This window comes from Haliotis asinina, chromosome 10 (assembly GCF_037392515.1).
Source record: "Haliotis asinina isolate JCU_RB_2024 chromosome 10, JCU_Hal_asi_v2, whole genome shotgun sequence".
NCBI classification, from domain to species: Eukaryota; Metazoa; Mollusca; class Gastropoda; order Lepetellida; family Haliotidae; genus Haliotis; species Haliotis asinina.
In genome coordinates, this window is record NC_090289.1 from 6,226,745 (window position 1) to 6,240,251 (window position 13,507).

Consider the following 13,507-nt stretch of genomic DNA (forward strand, 5'->3'; position numbering starts at 1 on the left):
AGGAAACATGATATGCTTGCAAAGATGAGCACTATAATTCTGTCAAGAGCCTCCACGTCAATCAAACTACTCTCTACAACCAAGGGGAGGGAAAACCTGTTGACACCTATTGTTAACACCTTTAATCTTTATTTCGATAGATCGAAAGAGTGAGAAAGCACCGGTACAGCAAGTGATTTTCACGCCTAATTTGCCGGTCACTCCGAATAGATAGGGATAATCAAGGCCCTGTATTCTTTTGCACTTGTGTTGTTATTTGAATGTATTTGGAGTGTATAGCTTTAACATTCTTAAATGTATGTGCGTATTCAGTATGGGTATTCTGGAGACTGTTTCTAATTTAAATCCCCGAGTACGTACATAACTCTTGCTTTCCACGGGATAGTTAATAACTCTCAAGTAAAATGTCTGATGTCTTTTTTCTAATAACTATTATTTTCATTCCTCTTGTAGATAATTTGTCTTTTGTCCTAGAATACTTCTTTGTCATGCACACAGAGTAAGTGTTTTTGTGAAGTCTCGGCTCGAACCAAGCGTATCATGCTGACGCTTATGTCAAATCTGTTCTCCAGCCTGGGACTATTGGCAGGGCATTTATGTCAGGTTGCTGATCAAATAGATAAATTAATTTGCCGAGAAAATGTCAAAAATGTCATTGGTCATGGCATGTGAATTTCTGACGAGTCGCGGCATATCATATTATCGTCGCGCTAATGCCCTGACATTTTACATACCTCATAATTGCCGTGTCACCAGGCAATATGTCTTTCTCGTTCTTGCCCCATGTGTGACATCACAAACCGGCGCTGTTTGCAAGATACTTTATATGAACATCTTACAGTTATGGGTAATAACTTTAAATAGATATAAATTGAAACATGCATAAAAAATTGTTTCAGTATCTGATGCAATAGTTTATGAACATTTTTTTCTCAGTTTGTTCTTCACAGAAGCATAATATTTATTGAAAGACATTTTATAGGAAAGCACCTCGCTAACGTAGTGAAAACACAGACTGATGCCACCCAGAATCAGTATAAATAGAGGTTGTTTGAAGTGGAATGTGTTGTCATAATGCTAATATCAGATATATATTTTTTACAAATGAAAAAAAAATGCGAAGGAAAATGAAAAATTAGATGTAACATATAATGTTGCCTTCATCATTTAGAGATTTCCTTCAGATTCCACACGTTTTTTCATTCAAAATCAGTAAATGCGTGTTCTTCAAGAGTATCTTCAAGAACCGCAGATTATCGGGATGCACCAAAAGTGATTAAAAATCAATATTGCAGAAAATCTGCCGATGTTTGCAATCTTACAGGTACTTTTACAGCACGAGGTTACACTTGACTGTCTGCAGTTTTACTGAATGTAGAGTAAACTGTATAGAAGAAGCTAGGGGTGCTATGTCATTCAAAAATAGAGTTTGTTCAAGATACACTTCAAACTATCACCAATCCTAATTTTATAAAATGCCACTGCATAAAAAATCCGCATGTTACATAAAAACAGCATGCAGCAGTGTCTTGGCTTCAAGTCGAGGCTGCACTCAATCTGTGAACGAGGCTCTCGCATCATCACACGCGAGTAATTGATCCGAGAAGAGTCCAAGCTTCCGGTTTGGCCTAGTTTGACGCAGCCAAGTCGAGGCCATTATAGAAACAACTGTCAGCCTATGTCTCATGTATCAATAATTTGGGCTTTTCTCAAGCTTTTCCCTGTTTTCTCGTCATATGGCTACGAAATTATCAATTAACGTGCCTGTCTTGCCTTTCAATCACGCTGAGGGAAAGGGCGTTTTTTCTCTCTTTTCCTGTCATTTTTGAGAAGTTGAGATGCATCTGTGCGAGTTCATGTGCTGTTTTCCAAACATATGCATCATGATAATGGTGCTTAACTAATTAAGCAGTACAACATACACTTCAGCATGTACGTTTTCAAAACCGGCCACATGCGTTGATTAATCCGTGTCTGTTTTCCAGAATAATCTTCCAGTATTATTATCTGACTCAATAAACACTTACTTTTCATCTTGTAGACACCCACGAAAGGTATTGGCTCACTGTAAAAGAAGTTCACAACTATTCATTACCAACACTACATGTCGACATAAGAAAGAAACAATCGACCACAAATGCAACGTGTAAGGGTCATTTTCTTAAATCAGTTGAATTTCATGATATCTGAGTGATAAGTTGTATTGGAAAAGATCACGTATTCTTGACATTTCGTTCCGGTGTATGATCTAATATGAAAAGACGTCAGGGACCATTGAACACATGTATCAGAATAATCCTGCATGGCCAACATGACCTTCAAAATGACCATTTAATCGCTGACATTTCCAAGAAAAGGTCAAAGACGTGTAATTACTTACAACTTGAAATCTTAGAATTCCATTGTGTCGATGTGCATGTTCGAGATATTTTTCATTATTTGTTCGTGGAAGGAATGTAGCATAAAAGTAAACAGGTTACTGCTTAGCTGAAGTTTTTTCCCCAACGGAAAACGCGATTTAAAGGTGTTCGTCGGTTACCAATAAAGAGCCAACAGAAGGAAATTTTCATGTTATAAGTTTTTGTCGACAAGTGGATTTTCCGATCTCACTGAAAATAACGTATATGAAAAATACAAAAAGTTCTACACCCATGTGAGGTATAATAAGGCATGTATAGTTTACACATACTGTTTTGAATTTATATGTATAATTTTATGTATAAATGAAATAACATATTTAAGACAAGTGGCCCAAATCATTGGTTGAATTCCGTGGTAGCGACCCTGTTAATAGACACATAGGACAAAGTATAAATTCGTGTCGATTTGAACTTCAAAATAAAAGGCATCAGAGAGCACAAGATATCCATTAAGTCAACATTTTCACATCATGATGGCATCTCAGTGCTAACAAAAATGGAGCGAGTAAATGGTTAGGGGGAATAAAAGTCACGTACTTCACAACGGGTGGTACATTTTAACAAAGCTAATATTTGCATCAATGTGACCATTCAATATAATACATTATATACCAGCAGGGTAGGCACCAGGTACGTGCCGGCTGCATTTTGGAGATAGCCACAGCTGCGAATCACGTTCACCGATCTTTTTTATGAACATGCATGATGTTACTGAATCAACTGCATTTCGTTATGATTTTTATTGATTTTCAATAATGAAGTATACCTTGTCGCGTATCTTTATTTTATAACGCATGACCGAAAAAAACCTGTAAAACTATTAATTATATTTTGTTCAAAAACCTGTAATCGATTTACTCGACGTGAAACAACATATACTACATATGAATTAGTTATTGATTATATCTGAACAAACCATATTTGTTACAAGGAAATTATACTGTTATTGATTCATCTGTTATGATGAACGTAAGGCTGCCTGTCTATGACAATTTCATACGTACTCGTCTCTACTGAGGCAACAGAGGCTCATGCGTTAAATAAAGGAATATATAGGATCACAACGCAACGCTTTTACTTTCCAGCGCACTAAGTGACTGCTCAGATTAACGCATTATCTTCTGGTGTCGTGTGTTCACGCCAAGAAACGATGTTTGCTGGGAATAGGGGATTTAAATGAATTTTCATTGCTCTAGTTAGTAATTATTTAATGTCTTTACCCATCTTACCCATTGCTGGTCGTGTTAAAAGGCGAAACACAGTGTGTTTCATCTATGTGGATATTGTGATGCTTATTTCATCAGCATGTTAGCGAATGTTTTTGTGAAGTCTAAATATCACACCAAACCAGTCGGCGGGTCTGTAGCAGTTGAAAGACGTGGGTCTCCTTAACGTCCAAACTTGGGGTCCTTTGTTTATAGGGTAGAACACAACCGCCCCTCTCATCTAGAGATACAATTTAACGTTGAAGGGGACATCCTCACTTTGAACATTTACATGGGCGGTCACCTTTCTTTCAAATTTTGCATTTGAGAGGTAGAGAATTTTTTTTAAATTGAGATCTGAATAAATGATAGGCGTCTGATTGAACGTATCTGCCTTTGTAGATCTTTCCTTGTTTTGCTATTTGATATACGGGAGGGCGAAGGTAAGGGATGAATGGTTGCAAAGATCTGTTTGTTAACTTATCAAATAATGTCACCTGGAAACGCAACTGTTCGCAAGTTCGCAATTTATATTTAAGTAGTTCAGTACAGCGACAGCGGAGTAGTCTAGTGGATGAAGTCACGCTGAAGGCCCTTGTTCTATTCCCCACATGAGTATAATATGTGAAGGCCGTTTCTTGTGTCCCCGGTCGTGATATTGCTGCAATATTGATATTTATTTACACAATTAATAACACGTAACTAAGACATGGATTAATGAAGATGAGATAAGAAATATTCTTTACTACAAATATTTCTATTTCTATATACGGACGTCCTTACTTTAATAAAAGGCAACATTTTAAAAATCAGTGGTTGTTCTAAATTTATACATTTTAAATTTCTCGGAATGGACTTGTTCGTCGGGGAGTGTAGGTGTTAAACGTGGCAATTGGCATACTAGAAAGACTTGTTATTCTGGGTTGGAAATGGCTAGACGCGAGTTGACCAGGATATGTTGAAAGGTTCTCGGGACAAACGACACGAAATTATGACAGATACACGACAACTGCATCAAATTGGGCGTAAATGGAAACCCGGTTCTTCCAAAGCTTCATTTAAAGATGATTTGGCGCCTTTTTCTACATTAACTCTCAAATTATCGTCTGCGTAACAGGTGTAGCCGCCATTTTGAATTTTCCTCTGTCACTTGCACGTGTTTTATACACAGCCGGGTCGTGCTTTTGAAAGGCCGCATCAACAAGGCAGCTATCGATCTCGAATTTGGAAGTCAGTTTAAGATCTGATGCAAATTCGTTGATTGCAAACGAGCACTGTCGCCAAAAAAGATGGCGGCAACAATAGGATGACAAGAGATGTTGTCTGCTGTTCTACAAGCTAGTCTTGCGCCATTCCGCCTATGTCATACCAAGACGGTTACTTAAATGAAATAAGGAAATTGGAATTACAATTTGACATTTATTTCTTGAAAAAAATACACTTTATTTTACCCGAAGCGATATACGAGACAGAGTCTGTTCTGTAGCTTTTTTCTACAGCGTTGTGGTAAAGTGAAATTTGGAGCAGAAAATACAGTCGAAAGCGTTACTTAGTTTGATATCATCACTTTAAGTGTTACTTTCTTTTGTGGCATGTTTAAAAATTTAATCATACCTTTTGAATTGTGACAAGAGTGGAACATGCGTTAAATTATCCCTGCTTCACCGATTGCGACAAATCTAAGAAGGGTTTGATAAAACAAGGACGAGATTATGAGTTCCTTTCTGTATTAGATACACGGTTTCCGATGTATTAGCATTTTTTACCGTTTCGTCTTTTTATTCAAAATGAAAACTGCACTGATGCATTAGAGCTGTCCTCCCCGAGTCGTTGTTTACCTGGACACGTTCATGGTGTGATTAACCTAACCAAGACCACGGAAGGTGAAACATTCTATTGTCAAATATTGACATTTGTGGGATGAACGAAATTTGGGCGATTGTGGAAGGATTAAGACGGTTTGCCAAATGTTTTGTACGGTCCGGCCCACCACACCGTGGCGTCTTTGAATACCTAATCCCGGTTGGGCCTACTGGTATACTTTAACCTGTTTACCACGCTCTGCCCTTTAGCTTTGACGGGCACTGTGATGTTGGGACATTGTTAGGCCAACTTTGATTTCTTTGTTTCACGTTTTGAAATTCGGGCTGCTGGGACGTGTATATGTGTCAGGAATTGGTGCATTTAGTTTGGATTATCTTGGTCAGAGAGAACGCGTTGTGTGTAACCGATAGCAGTGTTGTTTACCGAATTCGTTATGTTATTGTTGTGTGTTGTATCAATATTTGCAAATGAACCTTATTTACATTTCCTTGTCTGTAATAATTTGATTAATTATCCTTGTGTTTTCCCAGTGGTTTTGTTGTTATAAACGTGTCATTTTTCGTTTCATTTATTGTTGGTAATGTATAGTCAGATATTGTTTCCATGGTACCATAATCAGTAACATTGGTTGCTAGTCTTTCGGCGCAATTTGATTTAATGCAACACACCATATTATATGAAAACATTAGAGGTATCTCCGTTATATCATATCCTTTGCAAATTCTTTCAAAATACGATAATAAAGCATGACACGAGAGCTGCGTCATCGCACAGTCATCTCACGGTCATAAACTTCAAGTGTCTTCTTAGACCAAAGTCAAGTGTATACAGAGACTGCTCCTTCGAGAAACAATTAATTTTCAGTGAAGAGATCCCAATATTTTTCTAGGGAGCATCATGTTTTAAGTGTCGTCTGTTTTAGCGCGCGCTGTGTATCCATTTAAGGCGGAGAGTAAACACCTTTTAGTCGTCCCTCCTGTTAGGGCCCTCGTATGGCCTTCCTGGACTTCCCAAATGCCCCCCTCAGTGTTAGCAATGATAAGATTAAATTCTCTTCGCGAGATCGATTGTTTAGAATGATTGCGTTGTTTAAATAGCTAATATTGACGAGATGTTCGCCACTGAATCTAAATCCAGAGATGGCCGTCACACAAACTGTCGTTTGTACTGTTGTTTGAGAATTTTTGAATCCTATGTTGAACAATCCTAGATCTAGGGAACGTTTAGCGTCATGGTCATTTGAAGGACTTCAACAGGTACGGAGGCTGTTTTCTCCCGGGAGAAGCATTTTAATCCCTTTCGTAACTGCAGTTAACACACCAATCATGCATCCTGACAAGGGGTTTTGAAACACGCCTGTATCGTTCGGTCGACGTTGATTTCAAACAACAAACGCTTTCACACGGAGTATCGTAAAAGTGAACTTGAATTGATTTACACTATAAGTGTTCTCCTGACATTTCCCTGAGATATCATATGATCAACTGGCTTAGAAATTAAAAGAACACTCTTACAAACCAGCCTATATTTATGTTAATTTGAAAATACGTTTATGTTTACATGTTACAAACCTGACTATTTTATATACTTTGAACGACAATCCGCAATGATAACAGTTTCACGCACAGTGTTGCTTGGATTTTACACGGGCCACTAAATAATGATGTATCGTCCACAATGTGAAATCATTCCCACATCAACAACTATGAAAAGGCAACGGGAGGCTAAAACAAGTATTGATACGATAAGGCTATTGTTCCTGTCGATATTCCCTTTCAAGTGCTATTGACACTTATGCATTAGACTTAAATATCCTTATCCGCCAAATCCTATATTGTAAATTTGCGTTTGGACGTTGTCACAAACAGATTTCACAATGACGAAATCTATAACACGTAAATTTCCACTGAATTCCCCACAAAGCCACTTATCGATGGTTGTAATGGTGTATGGCCATGAAAGGAGATTATTGAGTGAATCAAAATACCAAGATATCAATAGAATGTCTTTTGTATATAACGCTCATGGTATTGACATCTGGTTCTTGAAGGATACTCTTCGTCTTACAGTGGTAGTGCCATGCTTGAGTGCATGCCAAATATTTAAAAATGACAGATCTGTTTGTTCTGAATCACATTACTCATTAAACAAGTTTTAATTGAATGTTCCTCTAAAAGCAGCATCGATTGTATCAGATATTACTACTAAGTTGGACGACCATCAAGTGCTTCCATTTATAAACTGAAATAGACTATCTCTTAAAGGGAATGTACTTGACAGGTGATTACTTGATAATGACCATACCTAAATGAGATCAGTGCTTACGTTTCAGTGTTTTGGAAAGTTATTAAATGATAGAAAATAATTCCATTTGGTTGAGATAATTTCCATTGTGAACAACGGAACGGTCATAATCTATTCAGACGTTTGAATAGTTTGCGATATGAATACCTTAATTTGTGTGCTATGCATTTGGTCCCTGGATCCTTACACGACACACTCTTCCTAAACTTGTTTTCCAGTCACATCAACGACAGTAACCGTATTAAAAGGGAAACAGCATCCGACGTTTCAAATACAATCTGTGTTTTCAGTAAATTCAAAATGTCAGCTCCAGAGTATAATCCCCAATATCCGCCGACATAGTGATAATGAACGGAACATTGAAAAGCAGTGATGGTAAAAGAAATGTTATCAACGGCCAGTGATTTTCCAAAAATGAGCAATATCAATTATCACATTTCATGGTTATCTTAGAAGAGTTTCAGTTTCAAGGCAAACGGTCCAAACCTTAACCATAGAATTCAATAATGTCATACACGAAACATCTGACACAGCAGAATTATATGACTGTTCAAAGTATGACGTCATAACAAGAGGGGCATAGAGCCTTGCTTCTTTTCTTAGATGTTTGGGGGATGAAGTCTGCATTTTGATGTTTAAACTTCTCGCCCGGTGTTGGTTTCCTTGTCCGATTGACATTGTCTTGCTATGGAGGATTATCTTCTTTCCACGGCATGATAATATTTATCAACGTGTATCACGTCAAACATGGTGGTGTTTAATATGCCAAATTGCTGAAATATAGACGGAAAGAATGATGGCAATGGTGTAAAAGCCAAAGATGTGTGGTTGGTTACCAAGCGTTAGATTTGAAGAAAACAAAAACCACTCTGTGAATAATGTCTGCAATTTGTGACATAAAATGCCAGAGATTGGTGATATTTGACAATGAGAGCAGGATTATTTACTTAAATTGTGTCAACAATGTGATCTAAAATGGAGCAACAAAATATTTGCCCTGCCATAAGAAATGCACCAACGAACCAGAGCTCGTAAAACAGTCAGATGTCTTCTTCATTTGAAGAACAATTATACTTCTCATATTCTTCCCGGTAAATTTGTGAACTTTTCACCTACACTTCAATTTACGTCCTTACATTTTAGCATTGCTAAAATCATTTAGTATACAAGAGATAGGGCATCCCTCCCGAGTGTTTCTATAAATACGTGGGGGAAGGACTGTTTATCTATGATAGGTTTGTGAATAGTAAATATCTGTATCTTGATCTTCAGAATCAGAGAAGATAGTGATGTCACTTGATTGTGACTCCATTAGTTCCGATGACGCCACAATGATCTGAAAATCATTCTGATGCAATTTGATTGTAGCGATTTCTCCTTGGTGTTTCGTCCTGGAGAAGTCAGTTTTTGCTGATATATTAATTCTCTGGTGCGGTTGCTATGGATACTTTGAAGTTCTGGCTTCAGATGAGTCATGCAAACAATTTTCTGAAAAAATGATAATTCAAAATTATTGCTGGACCGACATAGCATGAAAAACACACGCCTTCATTGAAATGAAAACCCAATTGTTCTTATATAATGGAAAGAATACACCCTAATTTCAGCTAATTGATTCTATTTTTTAAATCTTATTGCAGCCCGCTACACTTCGGGCACTGAAGAGGGTGAACAATACGTCCCAGAATTTGCAGCCAATGGTGAGTCTCTGCAGACCCCATATTTCTGTGTCTTTCTCTCTTGTCCTACTCTTGTTTCTTTACCTACGAGTACACGAATGACTTCGGCATTATGCCATCTGTGGATCTCCAAATCCTAATTGTAATTTTGTTAATTGTTAATTGTAACAACACGTGTAATAAAACTCAGACCTTGTGTATGACAAGGTAACTCTAATATATAACCAGCTGGTCTGTGACGTCATACCCTGACAATATTTAATACACTTCCATACTTGTCTCTAAATCTCTAATTGATATCGTAAATGGTTCAGATTCCCGAAGTACATCAAATAGTTTTAAGATAAAATACTAAGATGATAAATAGAAATATTTGTAATTGTTACCTTATAGAAGATCATTCCAACTAATGTGGAAGATTAGGCTTCGAGTGACAAGTTGCATATGTCATGATCACGCACCCACAGCTGTCATGTTCGTCCTGTCTTCTTGTGGATAATTATTCAGTTCAAGTGCGTTGTTGCTCTTTGTACATCTTCTTTAGTTTGCGCAATCAAATCAAACAGAAGGAAAATACCTTTAACTCAATTATCTAATTTTTCTGCTGCATGGCAAAATCTTACTAGCTATCGGCAAATAATTAAACCTCTAACCGGAATTGGAATGGCAAAGAATGTTTATCCTCCCGTAACAAGGTCGGGGAGACCAAAAAACTTTAAGTGTCCTTCGCTCTCTAAAGGAAAAAAAGACAGTAAGGGTGACAGAGAAGTCAAACACAAAAGTCCAGATCTCACCTTTAGCAAGGAGCAACAGCTTTTAGGCAAACACTAACTTAAGAAAATATCTACACATGCGTTTCTTTGGGACCAAAGGAATCTGGCAGCTTAGCTCTGAGGCGCTTTTTCCTCTGGAGAATATGTTAAAGGTTTTTTCAAGCACTGTGAGATCGCGGGTTAGAGGAAAGAGTACTGTCCGTGTCTATGCTATTCTGAGATAATACGTTTATATTGTGTTTGAATATAGTCCTTATGGTATATTGTGGACTGAGGTGCACATATGTAATGAGATAGTGCTATCACACCCACAGTTCTAATCAGTCTGTTACTTGTTACATTATTTCAAGAGCAAACTGCCTACAGTTGAAGGAGTTTGATATGTCTTGATAAGCTGCTGATCATAGTTCAGCACTATAATAATTACCTATAGTGACATTTGTATAAAGAAGTACGTTATTTTTCAAAATACATTTATATCAATAGGGTGTCAAAAATCATAGGAAATTATTGAAATTTTGTAAATCACGTTTACTATACAGCCACAATGTAATAAAAGAGTGAAATGACTTTATGTGGAAGTGTAACTCGGATGTTTATCATTGTTATCTAGGAATCAGTTATGAGAAACTGGGACCATGGTTCTATTTAGTATCATATACTAAATTTAAGAAACCTCGTGTAATTAAAAAAGCCCCACTTCTTCTTTCAGTTAAAGTTTCATTAGATGTATCAAACTTGCAGTTACATATCTTCAATACACACAGAGAATGGGTTTGTTTCTCGCAACGCCCACACATGGTCATAATGGCTTTGAGTACCGGCTCTTGTTGACCGTGTCCACTGAAAGGGCATCTTGTTGTGGTCATTGTGTGAATGAAATATTGTAATGTTGAGCTTCTGTTCAAGACGTTTCAGTACGAACATTGCAATGACAAGATGGAGCTTATTAATAATTAGTGTATTTGACATCAGAATGGTTCTCATCATAAAACTACATGAAACTGACAAGGAATAAGTGAAAACTATAAAACATCAAATTAGACATCAAATTGTAAAGGTATACTACAAACACAAAGTATTGGAACGGCCTAAAATGCGATGTATGAACATAAACGTGGTGAGGTCATTTATACTCTAAAGGAAATGCAACATTTTGTGTGCTTAATGGACACTGCAAACGACATGCAACATTTTATGTGCTTAATGGACACTGCAAACGACATGCAACATTTTATGTGCTTAATGGACACTGCAAACGACATGTTGGAACATGCTGTGAAGCAGCTAATTCAATATTCGTTGAGTTTGAGTGAAGTGAAACATTTAAAATAAAACACTACTTCACTGCATGTTCCAACATGTCGTTTGTGATGTCCATTAAGCACACAAAAAATACACATACGTCAGACCATAGGTGTTGCCATATGTTTTGTTTGTATTATTTGTAAAGTGAGTAGATATGCATTTGTTGTGTTTCGAGTCACTCCGGAAAATGAAAGTAAAAGCACATCCGAATGAATGACAAAAGTTTATCATGAAACTCACAGCTAACCCATCTCATGGTAAATGACTAGATTCATTCCGTTTCCATATGCCAGGTATACTTACCAACATTTAAAAAAAAGATGTTTTGGGGGCGTAAAAGAAAAGAAGATTTAAAAAATGTTGCTTTTCTAACATTCATTTTCAAACACGTCAGATTCTGTCCAAGAAAATATTGCGTTGGAACAGTTATTACTTCGTCTGAGTGTTTCCCTACCCCTTGTACTTTCAACATGCCGATTATCAAGAGCCATACACGCGTATTTGAGATCCGCGCATGTATACAGAGGAGCTGTTGAGAGTTAAAGACTCGATAGACAGTGTACAATACAAATCCTGAGGGCATCACTTCATATACACTATTAATCTTATTAATGAACAACCAGCCCCGACATTGGAATGAAGTAATTAAAGTCAGGAATTTGCAATCGCGTCGTTACATTCACCAATAAAATATGTCAATGGCAGATACAACGCCATATCACAAACGTCCGTCCAAGACTTGTCCATTTTTGGAGCTCCACGCAAAATCAAAATGACTGCGTGCTGCGAGACTTGTATCCGTGGAGGGAACGATTCAGGGGACGCTAGTACCCATTGTAATCTCGTCCAGGGCAGGGTAGCTAGCTGAAGAAATATTTGTCCAATTCAGAAATGGATTTGTCACATCGGTGTCTTAAAGGGGTGTGTTTAGGTTGATAAGAGGCATACACAGGTGATAACCCTGCTATGCATCTTATCTCTCATTTGTTGTTACCTAAGCATATACAATGAGAAAATGGAGAATTCATGAAGAGATGTATGATACAAGTAGTGCCTTTACATGACAACCAATTATGTAGATATGCTGCGCTTACTTCCTTGGTTTTATCAAAGCATTAAGTATAGCTTATAATTCCTGAGCAGTGAAATGGTGCGTGAAAGATAACTATAAATAGAATTGGGAAGTTATAAGTTGATATAATGTTTAAGCAGAGACATCATCACATTGATCGGGCCTTTTTAACATGTGGTATGATATGATATTATATTATATGATATTGCTGTGCGATGAATACAGGCTGTTTATGTTCTAGTCATCATGAAGATTGCCAGGGGAACCATCTTGAAATGTCAATGGCTGACATACATTTTTTGCAGCAATAGCATTTGGATATTATCAAGATTTTTCAAATGTAACCATCTCAGGATAACACTTATTCAGTTGCCTTTAACAAATAAAATATTGAACAAAAACAACACCGTTAATACCGACCTTCGGGACCTACAGCCTCAAATGCCATAATTAAAACGTGTCATTTAGTTGAAAGTAAAAAACATTTATCAAAGAAACATTTAAAAAATAACTAATATGATTTTCTTTTTTTTTCAAAAGAACCGTTTTATGTTCCAAAGGAGTTGGATATAGATTTGTAATGGGACCCGTTCCAGTGAAAGAATAATAAAAGAACATTCCCAAAGCTGGCAGCATTCTTGGAAAAAAATGAAGAAAGAAACGACCGAGTCTAAAATTCAGCCAAAAAGAGGTTTATTCTGGAAAAATACATTTTAAGAAAAATACATTTGTAAGAAAAAGTGAACAATCTTTTCTATAGGAGTGGGATAACAATACGGCCTCTGCCTAGGAGACAGTGTATAACTTGCGTTGACTGCGAACCATAGTGCGTCGATCAAACACTAATTAGGTGTCTTGGGTTTTGCCCTCGCTAAGCCCAGGTGAGGTCCCTGCTATATTTGCTTGATTTGAAGGTAATTAA

At 37.1% G+C, this 13,507-nt stretch overlaps 1 protein-coding gene across 1 annotated transcript in view; it reads left to right on the forward strand.

Moving 5' to 3' along the window:
• LOC137298977 (ETS translocation variant 1-like) overlaps positions 1–13,507 on the forward strand; it is a 73,639-nt gene that overhangs the window by 21,000 nt on the left and 39,132 nt on the right. Inside the window, exon 4 of the mRNA XM_067831407.1 lies at positions 9,394–9,453. Within this exon, the coding sequence (XP_067687508.1) occupies positions 9,394–9,453 (60 nt within the window). The remainder of the gene's footprint in view (positions 1–9,393; positions 9,454–13,507) is intronic.